At 48.6% G+C, this 21,807-nt stretch overlaps 2 protein-coding genes, 2 non-coding genes and 1 pseudogene across 4 annotated transcripts; 4 read left to right on the top strand and 1 right to left on the bottom strand.

The window, feature by feature from the left end:
* The first annotated feature begins 498 nt into the window (after positions 1–498).
* LOC136541260 (glucan endo-1,3-beta-glucosidase 8-like) lies at positions 499–5,430 on the top strand. The gene is made up of 2 exons (XM_066533064.1): positions 499–1,340; positions 3,548–5,430. The coding sequence occupies exons 1-2, from the start codon at positions 991–993 to the stop codon at positions 4,683–4,685; spliced, it is 1,488 nt and encodes a 495-aa protein (XP_066389161.1). The 5' UTR covers positions 499–990; the 3' UTR covers positions 4,686–5,430.
* An 11,547-nt stretch (positions 5,431–16,977) lies between these two features.
* Positions 16,978–17,060, top strand: LOC136547731 (small nucleolar RNA R12). The gene has a single exon (XR_010781690.1). It is a non-coding gene; the product is annotated as a small nucleolar RNA R12 (small nucleolar RNA).
* Positions 17,061–17,131: 71 nt separating this feature from the next.
* LOC136547735 (small nucleolar RNA R12) lies at positions 17,132–17,215 on the top strand. The gene has a single exon (XR_010781694.1). It is a non-coding gene; the product is annotated as a small nucleolar RNA R12 (small nucleolar RNA).
* A 227-nt stretch (positions 17,216–17,442) lies between these two features.
* On the top strand, positions 17,443–17,529 carry LOC136547806 (small nucleolar RNA SNORD24; annotated as a pseudogene).
* A 1,456-nt stretch (positions 17,530–18,985) lies between these two features.
* LOC136544788 (zinc finger A20 and AN1 domain-containing stress-associated protein 9-like) lies at positions 18,986–20,751 on the bottom strand. The gene is made up of 2 exons (XM_066536855.1): positions 20,482–20,751; positions 18,986–19,771 (listed from the first exon to the last, which is right to left on the bottom strand). The coding sequence occupies exons 1-2, from the start codon at positions 20,589–20,591 to the stop codon at positions 19,375–19,377; spliced, it is 507 nt and encodes a 168-aa protein (XP_066392952.1). The 5' UTR covers positions 20,592–20,751; the 3' UTR covers positions 18,986–19,374.
* Between the last annotated feature and the right edge of the window lie 1,056 nt (positions 20,752–21,807).

Raw genomic sequence — 21,807 nt, 5'->3', positions numbered from 1 at the left:
TTGGTGCATACTGCATAGGATACAAAAGGGATAAACTCGGCGCCAGCCTTCATTTGCCACAACGTAGGTGCAGCGGACATAGATTGTGACGTCGAAATTTAAGCAGGAGACAAATTTGTTGTGGCGATCATACATGGGGCTTGGCATGTGGAGGCGGGGAACAAAATAGCCTCAAAATCACCCACCAAATTCTAGAACCGATTCATCTTTCTCCGGAGGTGATCGTACCATGCCCTTCACTTTCTTCTCTCTGGCTCCCACCTCACCAACGTGGCTAACACCAGCTCCGACATTGGTACGGTTCCTGAAAATTCCTCCAGAGAAAAAAAAGGCACCCGAAAATTCAACTTTATCCGGAACAAAAAAAAGGCACCGCGTCAGCAGCACGAGTGGCACGTCATCTATTCCCCACCAAAAAGAAAAATTCACGCGCACGCTCCACACAAATGACCGGAACGCCCTCCCTTCCTTCCCAGCCTTCCACCGCTCCAACGCCACGCCCCAGTCGTCCACTCCCGTGCCTCTGCTCGATAAAGCTTGCCAGAGTGTAGAGGGAGAGCGACGAAGAGCTCTGGCCGCCAGCTCGTGTCACTCGCTGCCTGCCGGTCTGCCTCTCCGTCCTTCCTCCCTCCTCGATTCTCGTGCACCGGCGTCCTCTGCTCGCTGTCGCTGGATTCAAAAAGTTTGAACCTTTCCTCCGCGCTCTATCGACCCCAACTCCGTCGCCGTCGTCTCTGCTGCTCTTGGCCGCCACCGGCCGCGACGTGGAGCATAGCGACCTCTTCTGAGCCGGTCTGTGGCCAGCCCGATCCGCGACGCCTCACCGGCCCGCGGTTCCAGCAGCTTCCCTTCCTCCCACCACTTCTTCTCGGAGCTCCGACCCAAAATTCCAGCGTTCTCTCTTGGCAAGGTTACTGTACGGGCCGGAAATCCCCCGATTGGCTCTCGCCAGCTCGAAGGGCGGCAGCGCGCGGCTCGCATTGCGGCCTGATGATGGCGGCGAGGCTCATCGCCGCGGCGGCGGCGCTTGCGGTGCTGGCGGTGCTGTGCTGCGCGGCGGGGCCGGCGGCCGCGCTGGGGATGAACTGGGGCACGCAGGCGACGCACCCGCTGCCGCCCAAGGCCGTGGTGCAGGTGCTCCAGGACAACGGCATCAAGAAGGTGAAGCTGTTCGACACCGACCCGGCCGCCATGAGCGCGCTCGCCGGCACCGGCATCGAGGTCATGGTCGCCATCCCCAACAACATGCTCGCGGACCTCGCCGACGACGCGGGAAAGGCCAAGGACTGGGTCAAGCGCAACGTCAGGCGCTACGATTTCGACGGCGGCGTCACCATCAAGTCAGTCAGTAGTCCCTTCCCTTCTTCCTCCCTATATATATATCTCACCCGCCGCCGCCGCGCGCCATGGCTGTCATTCTTTATCTGCATTGGTTGTTCTAGCCATGGCATCGCCGCATCAGCTGCACGGTGACCTCTTGCGATGGTGACGTGTTCCGAATTGCTCTGCTCGTGGGCGCAAAATTATTATATATCCCCTCCCGCCAAATCATCTGCGGTAGATAATCGGATAGCGATATGCTTCGAAATTCATGTGTCCTTTGGCCTCGAGCTACCGTCTTGCAAATCTGAAGAGCATCGCCAGACCATCAAGGATGATTTTTTTGGATGAGGTTGGTCGGATGGTGGGGACTGGGGACAGCGGTCGGTGGAGGAGAGGTTGTTGGCAAATTCGGGGACCCATAGGAACACAGAATTTTCAGTAAATGTGCAGTAGGAATTTCATTTGAATTAGCTCATTTTACACGAAAAACGCATGATACAGAAAAAAAATCCACATTTCAAAAGTGGCCTCAGTTGGCCGTGCAAGGCATCACATTTCTCTCCATGAGTCGTTTTCGGACACGGATAATGCTATAGGAGTTCACCCTTGTTATTCTTTGAATATCAGTTTGATTGGCATTATTATATTAGATAAAATAATCCGGTGGCTCACTGACGGTCCGGTGTACCAACTAACTACCAAGTATACCTCCATATCTTCCTTTGATCAACTCGTCGTCTAGGATACGTCTGGAACGTGGGAAATTGCTTGTTTTCTGTGGGCAGTTTTTGATCAAGCATGGATATTGGATAATGTCAGAGGGTGGTTTATTTGAATAACAGTTTGTCGGTAAGGTAGGTGGCGGGGCAATTGTGCAAAGCATGGTCAATCATGACTCAGTCAATTTGATTGTGGCATATGTTGTGTTGGAACATGGGCAATTCCAAGATGATTGTCATTTTCCGTTCATTGTTTGGTTGAATATCAGTGGGTAAGCTATATATATTGAATTAATCCAACAGTTTGAACACGGTCCAGATGAGTGCTAGTAGTAGCAAGGTGTTGTTTTGATCCAGTTACTAAAATTTAGGAGTTGTGTCGGGAGGATGTTGCATGGGGTGTTCGGATACTGATAAAGAAATAAATTACATAATCCTCCACGAGATGAGTTTTTTAAGGTTAATTAATCCATCATTAGCATATATTTACTGTAGCACCACATTGTCAAATCATGACCTAATTAGGCTTAAAAGATTCATCTCGCAAATTAGTCGCAAACTATGCAATTAGTTTTGTAATTAGTCTATATTTAATACTTCATACATGTGTCAAACATTCGATGGGACAGCGACTAAAATTTAGGAGGGACAACCAAACACCACCTATGTTCCAAGTTACCAACTACCTCAAACTTGGTTTGGTGAGTCCATTGATGTCTTAAGGCCACATATTGGGAACACATAATATGAAAACACACAAACACGCACATCCCTTTCAATCTCTTGCGAAGTTAGTGGATCCTACAGATTGATTGATTACTTTTAGTTTTTTTGAGGGTTTTGTTGTAAAACATTGAACACGTAATTGGAGATTTGAGGATATTGCTTAGAAACAGTGCAACAAAATTGCTATGCACTGATTGAACTTTAGTTCTCCAATCCAACCTATCGTCGTCCTTTACACCCTGCAACTGGCTGTCTAGTCCTCCATCAGCAGGCGCACCAACTACCTAACCTGACCACAACCAGTGGCACTGAGTGCTGCCTGCTGATCCGACGGAGAAGCCACTCATGCCCCACTGCCCACTTCTCATTTCCTCTATAGAGTTTTCTGGTGATGCTCTTGTCTTCTAGAACTGTTTTTTTTTTTTTTTGGTCAAGGTGGTGAGGTCAGATTTACTGTTTCGCCAACTGCCAAACGAAGTCTACCAAAATTATCCACTTCTCATTTCCTCTATAACTTTTTCCTTGTGATGATCTTAAGCTCTGAACTAATGCTAGTAGTGCTTGGAACCAAGAATTAAGCTCGTTTTAGCAATTTTTTGGTCTTTAGTAGTATTGCATTGCAAACCACGGATGATGTGTTTTAAGCTGCGCATTTTAAGACCACAGAGCACATTTCTTCCTTCATGCTACAAGCTTTGGCAATTGACGTGGGCGCCTACTGATGAGAGATGTCAGAGCTAACTAAGAAGCTTGTTGTGATCCATCCACTGATGTTGCAGGTACGTGGCCGTCGGCAACGAGCCGTTCCTGGAGTCGTACAACGGCTCCTTCATCAACGTCACGTTCCCCGCGCTGGAGAACATCCAGAACGCGCTGAACGACGCCGGCATCGGCGACCGGATCAAAGCCACCGTCCCGCTGAACGCCGACGTGTACAACTCCCCGAAGAACAACCAGGTACCATCAGCGGGGCGGTTCCGGACCGACATCGCCGGCCTTATGACGGACATCGTCAAGTTCCTAGCCAAGAACGGCGCTCCCTTCACCGTGAACATCTACCCGTTCCTGAGCCTGTACCTGAACGACAACTTCCCTCTAGACTACGCCTTCTTCGACGGCGGCGCGACGCCGGTGAACGACAACGGCGTGCTGTACACCAACGTGTTCGACGCCAACTTCGACACGCTGGTGGCGGCGCTCGCGGCCGTGGGCCACGGGGACCTGCCCGTGGTCGTGGGCGAGGTCGGGTGGCCCACGGACGGCGACAAGCACGCCAAGGCCTCCTACGCGCAGCGGTTCTACGCGGGGCTCCTGAAGCGGCTGGCGGCGAACACCGGCACGCCGGCGCGGCCGAACCAGTACACGGAGGTGTACCTGTTTGGGCTCGTCGACGAGGACGCCAAGAGCGTGGCGCCGGGGAGCTTCGAGCGCCACTGGGGCGTGCTCCGGTACGACGGGCAGCCCAAGTTCGCGATGGACCTGACGGGCCAGGGCCGGAACACGATGCTGGTGCCGGCGAAGGGGGTGAAGTACCTCCCCAGGACGTGGTGCGCGCTGAACCCCAACGCGAAAGACCTCGGGAAGCTTGGTGCTAACATAGACTACGCCTGCACGTTCGCTGACTGCACGCCGCTGGGCTTCGGCTCCACGTGCAACGGCATGGACGTCGCCGGCAACGCGTCGTACGCGTTCAACGCGTACTACCAGGTGCAGAACCAGAAGGACGAGGCCTGCGACTTCCAGGGCCTCGCGCTGCCCACGGAGACCGACCCGTCCACGGCGACATGCAACTTCACCATACAGATCCAGACCGGGGCGGCTGCGGCCATGGCCATGGCCATGGCGTCGCTCGGCGGCCGGAGCGCTGGAGCGGCCGCGCTGGTGCTGGCGTTGCTGCAGCTCTTGGTGCTGTGGTAGCAGTGGTTGTGTGCACTTGCTTGCCGGGAAGAAGATCAGCGGTGTACGGTTGATTGAAAATGATCGTGGATTATTTACTGCTGACTGGTTTGGTGTGAGAGAAAAATGTTGTTGCAGCTGATAATCCACGATCGTATACGAGCAAGTGAACAGGCACAGTTTGGACCGGAGTAGATGCTTGTTTACTTCCTAGGGTTAACATGTGAATAATTTAACTCATCTATTCAGAATTGGATTTTCCCCTTTGTCCCTCTTCTTTGCGCAAAAGGATTACGGCGCTGCTAACGCCCGGATGTTCGTCCCCTGGCTGCGTCCGGATGCACTTTCCAGATGTCTGATTCGAAGAGCTAAACCGTCGGCGTGTCTTCCTCCGCGCACGTTTCAGTCCGCAACAAGAGTACGCAGCGTGATGCCACACCCCGTCCCCCGCAATGCCCCTCATCCCTTTGCCGCGCTCCTGTCCTCCGTTGCACCACCATCACCATCCTCAAGTTCAATCTCCTCTGCAAACATTGAGTTTCCCTACGACATCATCAAAGATGATCTCGTGCAACATAATAACATCATGTACTGCAACATCACAAACTCCGTCGGGGTGTTCTCCACCGCGCCCAGCTGACTGCCTATCGCCATCCTCCCTCTCCACTACACCCGAGCGCCGCTTGCTGCCTATCGCAGTTCCGACCGTGCCCACCGGTGATGTCTTGTTTCAAGTGTTTCAGACCATATGTTTTCAAGTGTTTTATCTAGATGTCGCGATTGTATATATGTTTCATGTTGCAAGCATATGTTTCGAGTGTTTTCGAACGTATGTTTCAAGTATTTCATCTGAATGTTACAGAAGTAGAGCTATATGTTGCATAAAATGCATGTTGCAAGCGTATGTTTTCAAGTGTTCAAGTGTTTCATACGTATGTTGTAAGTGTTTCATCTGGTTGCTGCAAAAATAGATATATATGTTGCATATGTTTACAATGGCTTTTCAAGTATTATTCAGGTGTCTTGCAAGTGTTTCAGACGTTTGTTTTGAGTGTTTCGGCTGTTTCGGACATATGTTATAAGTGTCTTATCTGGATGTTACAAAATAGATCTGGTGTTGCACATGTTGCAAATGAGACCCACTTACCGTAGGTGCCCTACTGCAACTGCTGGAGCGGCGACGTGTGTCATCGTGATGCATTTGTGGCGCCCATCCACAGGCGGGCACATGGACTCCCGCGCATGAAACGGAGCAGACGTGGGGTGGGCCCGCGTGTGCGCAGGAAGCGAAGCGGGACGGCTCGGGAAAGGAGTGGCACGGGGAAAGGAGCGACATTAGCGACGCGGGGAACGGAGAGGCGCAGGGCGGTCCCCCCTGTGCGAGCGAATCTTGCGTACGTGCGGGCTAGGACTGAGAGCTGCGTCCGGACATGTCCTGCAACCGGACCTGCCCCGGAAGGATTAATCTGTTATGAAGTTACTGTCGATGTTTTACCACCGATAGCCTGCCACGGGGGTACCCGGGGCAGTATGTTCAGGCTTCGGCGTATGCCGAACTCGATGGTTAACGCAAGACACAGTCGATTTATCCTGGTTCAGGCCCTCGATCGTAGATCGAGTAATAACCTTACGTCCAGTCGGCGTTAGCCTTTGCGTTGGATTGATTGTCAAGTGTTGCGTTGTACAATGGTCGTGTCCTGTCCCAGGAGTCCTGCCCTCCTTTATATAGTCAGAAGGCCAGAGTCCTAGTCCGTTTACAATGAGATTTCCTAGTAGGATTACTTAATAGCTATACTACTAAGATTACATAGGGAGAGTCCTGGTTGGACTAGATATTCTCTCTCCCTTGCGGGGTATCCTGTGGGTCCCGCATCGACAAGCCCCCGAGCACTTCATGGTTGAGCTCCGAAAGTCTCGCTTTGCTTCTTCAAGTCTTGTTGGGTAGGAACAAAATGTCATCCGAGTACTTTCTGGAGTGAATCCTTGTAGCGCTTCTTGGGATCTTCGAGTGGTGAGTGCTTTTTGAAGAAAAAGTACATCCACCTGGTTGTAGCCCCCGAGCCTCTCGCTATTTGGAACAAGGAGCTGGAGGATCTTGTCTTGAAGTTGCTCTGATTGTTCGTTGAAGTTTTATGAAAAAAGAACTCGAATATGGCTCGTTCCGGGTTCTTTTTGTCGTAGTGTCTTGAAGTGATCTACGTTGAGGAAGTCTTTTGGTGACGTGCGCTTTTTCGAAGAAAAAGGGCACTCACTGAGTGTAGCCCCCGAGCCTCTTGCTATTTGGAACAAAAAGTTGGAGGGTCTTGATTCTTGTCTTCTAAAAATTCTATGGCTATGTATCCTGCTTTCTCCGAGTTCTTCTCTTTTAGAAAAGAAGTCGGATGAAGAGTCTTGATGTGTTGTCGTCGTTGTAGTCTTGAGCTTCTTGTATTCTTGGTCCTTTGTCTTTGGTTCCGAGCTTCCGGGGGGTAGTCGAAATGAAAGGCCAAGCTCCCTAGCTTAGTGTTGATTAAGCTATGGTGTTGGTCGAGGCCCCGAGCGTATATCCGTGTTGTTTTGTTCGTGAAGAACTCGGATGCGAGGTCTTGGCGTATTCTTTGATAGTCTGTTGTTGTCAGATGTAGTTGTATGGTGGTGGTTGAGTGTAAATGCCTTTTGTTCACGGGTTGTGCTGTGCTGGTATATTCTTCCGAATATGCCCGTCTTCGAGTACTGCCTCTTCTCACCTGAGTCGTCCATTATTGTGTCCTGTCTTTTCACTGTGTCCTTTGTTAGGCTTATTTCGTTGGTACTCCTAGTCCATGTGCGCCGATCCTTTGGTCTATAAATACTGTCTCGGAGTGCTTGTTTTCATTCATTGGATACTCTGTTGAAGCCTTGGTGGTCATGAACATGGTAGTTTGTGAAGTAGAGCAGCCCCCGGGCATGTTTTGTAGTTTCTGTGTGTCTTGCCGTAGCTGGAGGAAGTCTTGTGATAGGGATTAGAGGTAGGCTAATCCCGCGACAGCATTGTGCCAGGATGTACGTGGTGGTAGTTGGAGGGAAGTCTTGTGATGTGGGCTTCGTTCCTTCATCCGGCAGTTCTGGGTTGATCCTCGTCGCCTGTCTTGAGACCGTCCGGTGCAGATCAACACCATATCCAGCATCACATCGGTCTTGGGTAGACAGATGCCCGCCGGCCTTCTCTGCTCCATGTTGCCCTGCCGTGCTGCCGATTTCCGCCTTGGATGCACTGCGTTCGTCTTTTGAAGAAAACAGTGTAGCTGATGGCGGTCTGTCCTTCCGAGTAGCAATTTGGGACACATAGTCGTTCCAGAGCCTAGTCGTGTCTCGTGTTCCTCTTTGCTACTTTGTTTTTCGTGGTGCCGAGTTCGTTGGGTCTTGTATGATTTGTAATCTTCTATTTTGAAGTCACTTGTAATGTAACGAATCTTGTCTTCTGAGTTGTCTTTGACTTTTCTGTTGTGATCCCTGTCATTCATGAGACTACCGAGTTCTTTCTTACATAACCGGGTTCTTTTGTTCCTCGTGAGGTAGCCCTTTTTTTCTTCTTGGTTCAACGAGTTGTTCTTGTGGCTATCTGATAACCCTGTTGTGGTGCTGCGCGGATAAGTCTGAAATCTGCCCGTTGGTTTGTACCGTTGTGTGGATTCGTGTCCTTCGTCGTTTTAGCTGTGTCGGTAAATGGACCGTTGCGTTCCCACGCTGTGCTTTAACGGGCCTTATGGGCCGTTTGTATCACTGAGAAATCTATTTAAAGACCTTTTATCTTCCTTTCCCTTGTCACCCAGCTCTTGCCTTTAAACCCTAGTTCTCAGAAAACCGCCGCCGTCATTGTCGTTATCGCCCGAGCACCATCATTCTAGCTTCATCCTCCTTAGTGCCTTTGTTGCTTCCGCCAGTTCATGGGAAAGAAGAAGACCGCAAGCAAATCTCAGGCGACCTTCATGGACGAGGAGTCATCGCTGACTTTGATTGAAAACCAGGAGTTCGTGGCCATGAGGGCAGCTCAGAAGGTTTGGCCGGCTCCAACAACCAGCGAAGACCAGCTACGCGAGCTCGTTAGTGATGGCTTGATCCAAAGCAAAGTCATTGCTGAATGGAGGGTTCCGGGCGAGCATCGGGTTCCGGCCCCGGGTCCTGGTGAGATCGTCCTTTTTGTTTCTTTTGTCCGCGCTGGTCTTTGTCTTCCTGCTTCCGTCTTCCTTCATCAGTTTCTTGGGTATTTCAGGGTTAGTTTGAACCATCTAACCCCCAATGCCGTTCTCCATCTTTCTGTTTTTGTTCACCTTTGCGAAGCCTTCCTTGGGATCCCTCCTTCTCTATCTCTTTTTCGTTTTTTCTTTCGCCTGAAACCTCAACCCCACCGTGAGGAAACCAGTGCCCTCGCCGGTTGCGGGATTCAGTTTCGCCAGGGTCTCAAAATCAAGTTTTTTGATTATGACCTGGTCGATTCTGTCAAGGATTGGCGCGCCGAGTGGTTTTACGCTGCCAATTTGATCCCTTCTCTTGTTGTTCACTCCGGATCCGGTCCCGTGGCGAATGACCGGTGGGACAAGAAGCTTGAGTCTCCTGCTGAGATTCAAGCGATCCAGCCACTCCTTGATAGGATTAGCACGCTGAAACAGCAGGGATTGACCGGCTTTGGTATTGTCTCAAGTTTTCTTCGTCGCCGGGTTCAGCCCTTGAAAGAGCGGGAACATCTCGGCTTTGAGTATTCTGGGGCCGAGGATCCTTCACGCATGGTCCCAGCTCTTGAGCTGACCGGTGAGGAGGTACTCGAGCGTCTCCAGAAGATGCTGAAAGGAGTGAGCGTCATTCCTCCTGCCGTCCCTGAGTACTCGGCCAACAACCCGCCCCCAGCTGTGAGTTGTCTATCCTCCTTTTTTTATTTGAGTTCTTTATGTACTCTTGCTGCGTCCATTCTTGCTTAGCTTTTCCTTGTCTTGGTGTTTTGTCTTTTTTCACAGGAGCTTGGGCGGAATTTTGTTGATCCGATCCCCCTTGATGTTCTCCCTACTGTGGCGGAGACTGGGGATCGTCTAGCCGGTACTTCTGCAATTAGTAAGTCTCAAACTTTTACAGCCCTTCCTGGGGTTTCTTTCAGATTTGATGATGTATATGAAGAGTATGTTCCTCGTCTAGTCCCTCGCGGTCCTCGCAGTGTCCCGAAGAGGGGGCGAATGGACGGGTCTTCATCTAGCTTGCCTGTCTCCAAGAAGCCTCGCAAACCAAGTACTCCCTCAGGTACTCCAGTTGTTGCTAGCATGCTCTTAGGTGAGCACATTTAGTACTCTTTGTTCTTTTATTTTCATGTTTCTCTTTTGAACCGAGTACTTTTCATCTCTTTTTCAGCAGGTGCTCTGGTTTCGCTGGCTGAGGAAGAAGAGGATGATGAAGTTCCCCTCATCATGCGGCGGTGAGTTGTTTTTCATATTCTTGTCGCATTGAATTTTTCCTCTTTGTTTTTAATTTTAGCCTTGAACTTTTTTGAAGTAATCGGAGGTCGGGTGTGAGTTCTTCTGAGGCTCTCGCGCCGACTTCTTCCGAAGCTCCGGGGTCGAGTTCTTTGGTTGCCTCTGCCCCGAGCTGTACTGCTCCTTCGGTGCGGAGTTCTTCCACGGCTCTAGCTCCGGCTTCTTCCGCGGCTTCGTTGTCGGCTGTCCCGCTCCCGTCGCTGGGTGGCGGGGACGTCTTCGCCATCGTGGTTCCCCCTGCGAGGCCTTCTCTTGGCTTCGCAAAGAAAAAAGTAGTTGGGTGAGTAGATTCTTGCTTCATCTTTTTGGCTTTTATCTTCCTTCCTCTGGTTCTTATTGGTGCTTCCTTTTATCACTTTTCAGTGCTTCGTCTTCTCTAATTTCTTCATCGACTTCTTCTCTGCCTCCCGCCGTGCCAACGAGTTCTGAGCCTTGAGACTCACAACATTCTGTTGATGAAGTCGCGGTGGGGGCTTCAGAGCTACCTGGCGGAGTCGCGGACTTGGTCGCTCCGGAGGTAACTGTGGCCGTCGCACCGGGTTCTTCTGGGGGTTTGGCTTCGGCTTCCCTGGAGGTTGCTCTGGTTGCTCCTGCTTCGCCCTAGCCGGCTTCTCTTTCCCCTTCTTTTGCCTCCGGCGGCCCCTCCCTGTCCGATGACATGGTGCAACAGTTCGATGCCACTCATCGGTTATCGGAGCTGACCGCAGCCTGGGGGAGCTTGTCGACCCTCGCGACTTCTTTTGGTGAAAAGCTCCAGGTAAGTTTTACTGCCACTTCTCTTTTGCATGCTTGTTTTTCTTCTATCCTTACGCCTTGTTTCTCTTTGCCTCTTTCTGCTCAGTCTTTTTCTCGTGATCATTCTGGCTTCTTTTTCTCATCTGAAAGTGAGAGGAAGTTGTCTTCGGAGGTGGACGCTCTGAAAGCCGATTTTGACCTTCTCCGGGTTGAGTTGGAGACGGAGCGTCAATTGCACCAAAAGGAGGAGAAAGCCCTTCGCGCCCGGGTAGTGGAGACGGAGAAACAAAGAGATGCTGTGGTGGAGTCTGCGAAGAATGAATGCAAAGGTGTCGCGGGTTCTGCCTATTTCTTCTTGTATTTTGACTTCTTTTTCCGCTGACTTGTTCTTTGGTGTTCTGTCTAGCTCTCCGAGTTGAGAAACAAAAGCTCTCGGAGAGTATTGATGAAATGAAGGCCCTTGTCCGTTCTAGTCATAATAGAGCTGAGGAGGTAAATACTCATGCTGAGGAAGAACTCGCCCTTGCTAGGCTGATTAGGCGTGGAGCTGACAGAGATCTTGTGCAGGCCCAAAAAACCATTGAAGGCTTGTCCGGGAAGCTGGCGACGGCTACCGAGAATTGGAATGCCTTGTGGAAATCTTTTCGCTCGGTGGCCGATGTCCTTCGGACTCCAGCGGATGACGGGCAATCTTGGGCGCAGTTCATTCCTCGGATTCCGACTCGTTTCCAAGAGTTCGCGAAGAGGTGTGCCCAAGTATGTACCAAGAATGTGCTGGCCCAGGTCCGGGTCCTTGCTCCAGAAGCGCCTCTCTCCAAAATAGCAGAAGAAGCTGAAAGCCAAGAATATCTTGATGCCGTTGAAAGGATGGAACCCGAGGTTGAAGATCTAGCCAGTAGGGTTGTAGATAGTCTAAATATTGATATTTCCCTTTCTGATGACAATGCCTGACTCGGTTGAGCGTCCTCTTGTAATATTACACTTCTTTTTAAATGAAGATTCTTTATCTTTGTTGATGTATTCTTTGCATGGGTGTGGTTGAAGTTACTTGACTTGCTGAGTACCTTGTCTTGTTCCCGTCTCTGCTTCGTAAGACAACTCTGTGCATTATCCTGACGAGGCCCCTCGATTTGTCAAGTACTTTTATTTTCTTCTTTCCTTTGTGATTCATCGAGTGCTTTGTCCGTGCTATGACTTGTTAGATGTAGATCTTTTGTGTTAACAACCTTTCGCCTGCGCTATGTAAAACGACTCGGTATAGAAAGTTGCCTCGACAAACTTCGTTGTCCGAGTGCTTTCTTGAGTGGCGCTTGTGCTTTTGTGAGGAAAAAGTATTCCTATCTGGATGTAGCCCCCGAGCCTCTTGCTTTTCGGAACGAAGTGCTGGAGGATCTTTTGAAGTTAAATTTCGGTCGACTCAGCCAATTTGCTTTTTGTTAGCTTTTAGCTAGCCTCATTGGCGAGTTGAAGCGTTTTTTCAGCTATTTTGCTCTTGGCCGGGATGCTCAGGCATGTTTTCAGCTATTTTGCTTTTTGTTTCGGGTGTTAGCTTTTAGCTACCCTCATCGGCGGGCTCAAGCATCTTTTCAGCTATTTTGCTCTCGGCCGGAATGCTCAGGCATGTTTTCAGCCATTTTTGCTTTTTGTTTCGGGTGTTAGCTTTTAGCTACCCTCATCGGCGGGCTCAAGCATCTTTTCAGCTATTTTGCTCTCGGCCGGAATGCTCAGGCATGTTTTCAGCCATTTTGCTTTTTGTTTCGGGTGTTAGCTTTTAGCTACCCTCATCGGCGGGCTCAAGCGTCTTTTTAGCTATTTTGCTCTCGGCCGGAATGCTCAGGCATGTTTTCAGCCATTTTGCTTTTTGTTTTGGGTGTTAGCTTTTAGCTACCCTCATCGGCGGGCTCAAGCGTCTTTTCAGCTATTTTGCTCTCGGCCGGAATGCTCAGGCATGTTTTCAGTCATTTTGCTTTTTGTTTCGGGTGTTAGCTTTTAGCTACCCTCATCGGCGGGCTCAAGCATCTTTTCAGCTATTTTGCTCTCGGCCGGAATGCTCAGGCATGTTTTCAGCCATTTTGCTTTTTGTTTCGGGTGTTAGCTTTTAGCTATCCTCATCGGCGGGCTCAAGCGTCTTTTCAGCTATTTTGCTCTCGGCCGGAATGCTCAGGCATGTTTTCAGCCATTTTGCTTTTTGTTTCGGGTGTTAGCTTTTAGCTACCCTCATCGGCGGGCTCAAGCGTCTTTTCAGCTATTTTGCTCTCGGCCGGAATGCTCAGGCATGTTTTCAGCTATTTTGCTTTTTGTTTCGGGTGTTAGCTTTTAGCTACCCTCATCGGCGGGCTCAAGCGTCTTTTCAGCTATTTTGCTCTCGGCCGGAATGCTCAGGCATGTTTTCAGCCATTTTGCTTTTTGTTTCGGGTGTTAGCTTTTAGCTACCCTCATCGGCGGGCTCAAGCATCTTTTCAGCTATTTTGCTCTCGGCCGGAATGCTCAGGCATGTTTTCAGCCATTTTGCTTTTTCGTGAAAACAACTCGTTGGAGTTCGTGACAAGACATGCTGTGGATGAATATCATCTTTATTGATCATGAGTATAAACTAATACATATGTTGTTGAAGAGTATTGTCTTTCGTTGATTGTAGGTCCCTTGTGGCTTGCATATCTGTTTTTTCTTGAGTATCGATCTTTGAAAGTATAGCAATTTCCGATGGTGTGCCTCCCACTAGGGTGTAATGGGCAACGTATGTTTTCAATGTCATCATATCTTCTGGGTTTGGTAAACTTCTTTGATTTGTCGGCCATTGCCACAGTATTGTCTGGTCTACGTTTTCTTTCTTGATGTCTGCTGTTTCGATGATTTTGCTTGTCCAAGTTGTCCTGGTTGTTTCTGTCCGGGAACCTTTCTTGTGTTTTTTCTTCTGCAGTAATCATCTTTTCTACTGTTCGTCTGAATTCTTCATTGTTTCTCGGATTTTCTTTGCAGAAGTCTTGAAATTGCCACCTAGCCATGATTTCGTGAGAGAAAGCTTCAATTACTTCTCGTTCGGTTATGTCGTGCACTTGAGCTCGTAGTTCGCCGAATCGTCGATAGTAATTTCTGAGACTTTCACCTCCCTTTTGCTTGAGTCCTTTTAATTCTGCATGGGTGATTGGATGTGTAATGATTCCTGCAAAATTCTCACAAAAAGCTCTTTGCAAATCCTCCCAATTTCTGATAGATCCTGGGTTCAGTTTGTCGAACCATTGGAGAGGCATGGCTTCCAGTGCCATGGGAAAGAACAGGGTTTTGATATCGTCGTCTCCTCCGGCTAGTTCAATTGATTGTGAATATATTCTGAGCCATTGCCTTGGTTCAATTTTGCCATCATACTTGGAGTGGTTAGACGGTTTAAATTTGTGAGGTAATCGTACCAATGCAAGCCTGTTCGTGAAACAGGGGAATCTGTCGTGCGTTTTGGTTTCTTTGAATTCGGATTCGGCACCTTCTTCTGGCCAACTGTCGTTCTAACGGGAATAATCTTGCGAGACTGTCCGAGTAGGTACCCTACTCCTAGTCTTCTTTGGTTGTTCAAATCGGTGGCCTTGATTATGTTCCTTCCTACTTCCTTCGTCATGGCTTCCACCCGGCCCAAGTCTTTCGAAAGCGGATTTCCTTTGATTTTGTTCTTCTTGCCTATGGGTTGTTGATCTGGCGGGTAGTCTTGATCGAGCTCTCTCTTCATGCGTTTTCGGGATCGTCGGTCGGAGCAAGTCCTGGAGCTGTTCATACTTCTCACTGGGATGTGAAGTTTTTCTGAGTTCTTCTAATGCTTCTCGAATCTTATCGTAAGGTGTATTCGCCGTGCGTCTCCCCTCGACTTCTCGTTGCGATTTTCTTTTATCGTACTCTGCCAATTCTGACTCGTATCTGATCCAAGCTTCCCTGCGCTGTCTAGCACGGTGTTGACGCCCTTGCTTCAACTTGTTTTTTCTTTCTCTAGCTTGTTTCTGACTATCTGTTTCTCCGTCGTAGCCTTGGGCAAAAGGTGATATGTTGGATTCTGATTCATCTGATGATCTGACATCAGGTACTTCTGGGGGATTTAATGGTGACTGCGGTCGTCGAACCATGAGCACTTCTCGCGCATGAGTCGTCCTGTTATTGGCGTTAGTTTTCATGCTGTCGGAGTTGCTAATAACTTTAGTGGATGCCTCGGTGTCGTAGATCGAGTCTCCTTCTTGGTAGGGTAGAATTGCTGTCGTCGTCGTGCCGACTAGTTAGGTACCGCTGTCCTCAGGAACAGAACCTGGCCAGTGGATGATGCAGTCTTGGGATGTTATTGTTAGCACGAGACCCTTCTGAGCTCCTGTCAGTGGTATCCTGCATCTTGGATTGAAAGATCTTTCGAACTGTCCCTGATAGGATTTTGCCATGTTGTCGAGCCCAAATGGAAAAGAACTCGACTTCTTGGAAGAACTCTGAGGGTAATCCGAGTTGTTTTGGGTTGTGCTCTGGAATCTTGCCAAAAAAGAACTCGGTTTTTTTAAAGCACTCGGATAAAGCTTCGTCTTGATGTTTGAATTCGAATCGGATATGAGTGGCCGTGAGATCTGATTTGAATCGGATACTGTGAGCTGTGCGAATCTTCTGGTGAGCTGATCCGTTGTAGTTGGTGAAATATGAAATTCTTTATGATGATCTGGATCTTTGAGGAGATGGCCCTGAAGCTTGCCGTTGTTGTCCGCCTCGCAGATCCACGAGCCGAAGATGAAAGTTGATCCCGTCGGGAAGATTATGTTGTCGAGGTCCATCGAGTTCTCGGATGCAAAGTCGCCGAAGTCCCCTACCTGGCGCGCCAGCTGTCGATGTTTTACCACCGATAGCCTGCCACGGGGGTACCCGGGACAGTATGTTCAGGCTTCGGCGTATGCCGAACTCGATGGTTAACGCAAGACACAGTCGATTTATCTTGGTTCAGGCCCTCGATCGTAGATCGAGTAATAACCTTACGTCCAGTCGGCGTTAGCCTTTGCGTTGGATTGATTGTCAAGTGTTGCGTTGTACAATGGTCGTGTCCTGTCCCAGGAGTCCTGCCCTCCTTTATATAGTCAGGAGGCCAGAGTCCTAGTCCGTTTACAATGAGATTTTCTAGCAGGATTACTTAATAGCTATACTACTAAGATTACATGGGGAGAGTCCTGGTTGGACTAGATATTCTCTCTCCCTTGCGAGGTATCCTGTGGATCCCGCATCGACAGTTACCTACGGAGCAATCAACACCATCTAGATTGTGCAGAATTTTCTTGTTTCCATATATATCACACTTATAACATCGAACGTGAACTAGAACCTGAAAGGGGGTAAACTGGCCATCTTTCCATCAGAGTAACACTCAATCTTTGCTTTGACCATTCAGCAGGAGTATTCGAAGTCAGCGATTTTTAAGACATGATTATGATTCTGAATTTGCACTCTCTTATAACGAAATCTGAATTATTACTTTTTTTTAGGGGAATCTGAATTTTTACCTGGAAACCAAAGATGGCCGGCCCATCTCCAAACAGACAAACACTCCAGCTTGTGCATAGGCCGCACGGCATTTACCCCATGGGCCATGGGCCGTCGGCCCGTTGCAAGCCAGCCCAGACCTAAACCCTACACGACGACTGCGACGCCTACAAATACACGAGGCTGGGAGACCCCTTCACTCGATCACTCCTCAGCTGCGGCCGCCGCCGCTGCGCTCTCTCTGGCAGACTAGTGTTCGTCGGCTTCTCGCCGCGCCGCCCCCTCCCCGAATCGCCAGCTCTTGATCAGCGCTGTTTTCCTTGGCTTGCTTCATTTGCGCCGCTGCTTGTTTCGTTTGTTTTTGGTTTGGTTTGGGTTGCCTAACATTGCAATTGTCCGTCGCTGCATCCGGTGCGGCGGGCAATCTATCCTTAGGCGAGAGTGAACCCAAGGGGAGGGCGCTTTCCTCGCTCTTCCCGCCTGCTTTTTAAGCTCCGGCCGTCCTGCCTTTTCCCAGGGTTCGCCGGTGACAAAGCAGGCAAATTTCTTCTGTTTTTTTTTGTTTGATGTTTGATTTGATTGGTCTTCAATATGTGGCTTGGCTTGCGATGGCAATGGCGAGGATGACGAAGAAAATCAATCGGATTCCCATTGATTTCTACGCGAAAGATGAGATCTTAACCAGCTACTTCTGACTCGCGATGCCGCTGCCATTGGCTTATTCTTGGAAGAGACTTTGCTTCTTTTTCTTTTTTCTTTTTTCTGTTGATGGCGAGGATGACGAAGAAAATCAATCGGATTCCCATTGATTTCTACGCGAAAGATGAGATCTTAACCAGCTACTTCTGACCCCGTGTGTCACGATATCACTTCTCCATCATCTAGTTTACCATGAACAGAGTGGATTTAGTGTGAAATTTGCTAACTATTACACCGAGCGATTGCTCGTCACCGCCGCCTCCGTCCACTCCGTTCTCTCGATCCCCTTTATCTCCCCCCCTAGTTAACGTTCACGATCGGTCGAGTTTTTTTCTTCTTCCTTTTTCCTGTTACCTGTGGGTGATAATCCGTCGGGGGCTCGGGGCCGGTGATGTGATCAAAATATTTGCTACTCTTGATGGGGCAGGAGCCCCTTCTGATGATCACGAACCACCAAGATCTCTGAGGCCCTCTGTAATCAGTCTTACTGTTTGTTTCTGAATGTTTGAAATAGCGGACGGGGCACGTAACATCTTCGAACACAGGAATAACAAGTGCCGATTCAAGACGACTGCACGATTAACATTGTGGACGCCAATAACTGCGAAATCCATCCGGAAGACAAACAGTTCCAATTTCTAAAATCCAAAAAAACTGCATATTGATAAAGTTCATATATAAAGGTAATGGAGAGCCGGGACGAAGAAAACCAATCTGTTTTCCCTTGCAGTCTACGAAAGAATGTAAATTACCGGGTCAAACCATCATGAGTTTGACTATCTTTTAAGAAAAGGTTTCAAAGTTTATGATGTACATGTGTTATTGAATGGCTAAAATATATTTGCTACTCTTGAGTCTTGATGGGCAAGAGCTCCATGATCCTGATGATCACCAACCGACAAGATGTACTGCCGTACTGGACTTGTGTTATAGCCAGTTTAGCCACAATATCAGGAGACAATGCTTGTAGGATTCAAATATTCCACATATAACCTGAGGTGATGATGTAATAAATCAAGACATATGCTCTGCAACTTAATTTGATTCTCTGAACATTGAGGCAAGCATGGCCTTCCCAATTATGGAATAAACTGAGACGAATGCTTTGAAATTGAAGTTGAGTTTCTGAACATTCAGGCGAGCAAGGCCTTCTAGTCTATGGAATAAAGATGAGTGAATGCCTTAAGTTTAAGTTGAATTTCCAAACACGACGACGAGTGCACCATAGCATATGTTGCCTCTGACAGTCCCCTTCATTGAGGACAAGAACCTCCCTACTGAATTTCATTGGCCCTGTTCGCTTTGCTGAAAAGTCAGGCTAAAAAGTACTGTTTACTGATTTTTGTGAGAAAAAACACTGTACCACGACTACCTCGCTCTCTCGCAATTTCCCTTTCTAGTTTCTACTCTACCGTGATACAGAGCCAGCACAAATCGAAGCTAATAAGCGGCTGACACCAGGCGAGAGGCTTCACTCGTTTGATGATTGACCGGAAGTGTTGCCAAGTAAAGAGAGAGTGCAATCAAGTAGCAAATGCTTTACCTTTAGCTAGACGTTGTAAACATTCCGCGTCCTGGTTTGAACAAGTGCCTGCGTGTGCTCTGTCCTTCCATCATGCCGATTGTAATTTGCCGATGCCTAGCTAATAAGCTTCTCTCTTTGCTCTCAAAAAAAAAAAAAAAAAAAAAAAAAGGCGAACAGCAGGCACCATTGCCAGTCAACCCCTCCTTCCGTTCCGGCAGTGTTTACCTCTCAAAGCAACTATACCCCATGGTCTGATTCTGATCTGATGGATGATATACTCTGATGAATCCCATGTACTCAATCCAACTCTCAACAAGCGTTGCTTTCCAACGGACGCACTGATCACGAGTACAGCAAAGAATGGCGAAAGAAATTGCATGTGGACATCCATGATTCACAAACCTTACAAGGAACGACACAAGAAACGGAATTGGCATCTATCTATAGGCTTATCTTTCAGTACTACATTTATCTCATCACATATACTAGTACTACTTGGTAGGAGGATCAGATAAGCTTCAGCCTTCAGGGCTTGCTGCGACTTCCAGGCTTCAAGCACCGAGTGATAATGTACAATACCGGTGACATGTCATTACAGCACTCGCGGGCCTTCAGGTCAGCAGAATGCGCGTCTCAAAAAAACTTCCAGCTGAAGCGACGACGACGCAAAACCAAGGCATCCTTTCAGCACAAACTATACGGCTAATAAAGCGAAAGCACAAGCTGCCATCCTTTCAGCTTGAAGATCCAATCACCCAACGACGATGACCGCCCATCAGATCTTGTTGATCTACTCGGCCATCACGACGGGGTTCTGCTTGGCGATCTGCTCCCTGGCCGCCATCTTGTAGTCGAAGGTGCACTGGTGGGAGTCTGTGTAGCGGTGCATGGAGCAGAAGGTCCCGCCGCAGCGGCACTGGAAGCCAGTCAGGCACCGGTTGCTCGGCGGCTTTGGGGGCTGCTCCTGTGCTGCTGCTTCTGCTTGCTTGTTGTCTACTATGGCTTCGGCGGCGGCGGCGGCGGCGGGCGCATCGTCTAGCTTGATGAAGTCCTTATAGCACTTCGAGCACATATTGTTTGTCATGCAGCTGCCGAAGAAGCCACGATTGTTTATGCACAGAATTGGAGCCTCTCCAGTCTCCTCAGACTCTTGTTTCCAGCTCTCGTGTGCCATTGCTACCAACAGGCTGCAGGGACAAAAGTTCAGAGTTCATTAGCAAGAAATAGGTCTGCAGAAATAAGAAGACAAATAAGTAATAGCAGAAAGCAAGTAAAGAGTGACAAGAGGACAGAAATACATGATTCAGGTTCAGAAAAAAAATACAACCCAATGTCAGTTGGAACTATAAATGTTGTGTAGACAGAAACTAAGAGGAAATTACCAGCGCTGGATTGAATTCATATAAAGGATTGCAGCAAATTACAATCCTTGTTTCCTTTAAAGAATGCAACTGTTTCTGACCATCAGCTAAAAAAACCAAATCTGAATTGTAAAGGGGCACACATAAATAATCCCAGGCTAACGATGTTTATGTTAATTTTTATCTCAATGTGTCATCCTGCAAGGTGTTTCAAATAGTTATCTGATAAACACACAGCCCAGAGTATTAAGATAAGCAGCAGCTGCAGGCAAAGGGCATGTTAGTAATCAGCACCTAGTAGTAAAAGTTGATTCAAACATCAAAAGTCAGTGTCCATGATTCTATCCTCTGTCCAATGTAAGTTGACTAATTGAAACATCAAAAGTTGCTACCATGATTCTTTATTCCTGACAAGACTAATTAGCAAATACCACCAGGTTGCATATTGAGCTGCAATACTGAAAACAGTAAGAAACACTATCATATCTGTCAGCTTATATCAAGCAGAAAACAAAGTAAAGACAAGCACATCGAACCTGCACAGCAGCAATGGTACTGTTAGCCAGCAACACACACCCCAGGTCTTCTGTGTCAGGCCGCAACCCAGGTGGCCTCGGCCCAGACGGAAGGAGTCCGCGGCGGCCATGGAGCTGTGCCGGCGGCGGCGCTAGCATGCGGAGGCGGCCCGTGCGCGCGTATATGGAGGAGCTGGCGGCGAGGTCAGTGGAGCAGGGAGCGGCTGTGGTGGTGCTTCGGTCGCCGGCAATGGAGTACGTCCGCCCCTGTGAGCGCCGAGCGGGAGGAAGAGCGAGCGAGTGCGAGAGGGGTAGAGCAGAGCGGGGCGCCGGGAGAAAGGAGAGCGTTGGGCTCCGTTTTTTCCTGTTCGTAGAGGCGAGGTGGCGGGCATGCGAGCAAGCACGACTGCACGAGGGCCACGCGGCGCGCGGCTTCTGCTCCCGGTCGGTCACGCGTGGTCACTGGTCAGCCGATTCAAACGGCCGGCGAGGCGGCGCCCGACTGAAACTCGCATTTTCTCTCCTCTCTAACACCCGATCCGAGCAAAAACTCAAGGAAAAAGGTCAGGAACGCAGAACTACGCGAGATCTCAAGTTTTCTTATAGGATCATGACTGGTGCAGCCTGGTTTGTGATATCCAGGGCGCCAAAGAGGGGTACACACAAACTGAAATGGAGTTTCAGTCAAAGGGGACTTGGGCCAGATTTTTAAGGGGTAAAAACAGTGCTCTGGGTGTATTTTGGTGGCCTTGTTTAGCTATTTTAGAAGCCAATTTAGGCCTTGGTCAAAAAAAAAAAGTTTGAAGCGCACAAACAAAACTACAACTTTTATTAAAGGTCAAACTTCGTAACTGTAGCAGAAAATAAAGTTCTAGTTGGTCAAAGCAGGAACATGAAAAAGGTGCTAACTATTGATCCAACCTTTAGAAGCATTTTAGGGTAGTTCATCAACATGAACCCTACTTCATTTCTGATCCTAAGTTGTTCTAGGTTGTTTAGGTGATCAAGCAACACTAGGTTACATACCAAACATCACCACAAAAGGTTGCATAGAAATCAAAGCATCACATGGTCAAACAAATGCATCAACTTAAGGTTATGCTTATGCTTATGTGATGCACATGAAAGAGACATGATTAACATTACTCATGCATATTGTTGAAAAGATCAACATTAAGCACAAGAGTTTTGCTTTTGTTCTTAAAGTTTAAGTTGGGTCCTATTTTGAAAGATTTGAACTCAACACCTTTGTCACCACTTACAAGTTTTTTATAATTGGAGTAAAGGATCACCACTTGACATATCTTGTTTAAGTCCAAACTCACCGCTTAGCTTGTGACTCATATG

Source organism: Miscanthus floridulus, chromosome 3 (genome assembly GCF_019320115.1).
Source record: "Miscanthus floridulus cultivar M001 chromosome 3, ASM1932011v1, whole genome shotgun sequence".
NCBI lineage: Eukaryota > Viridiplantae > Streptophyta > Magnoliopsida > Poales > Poaceae > Miscanthus > Miscanthus floridulus.
Note: the sequence above shows the minus strand (reverse complement) of the source record. Positions and strands in the feature narration are given on the sequence as shown.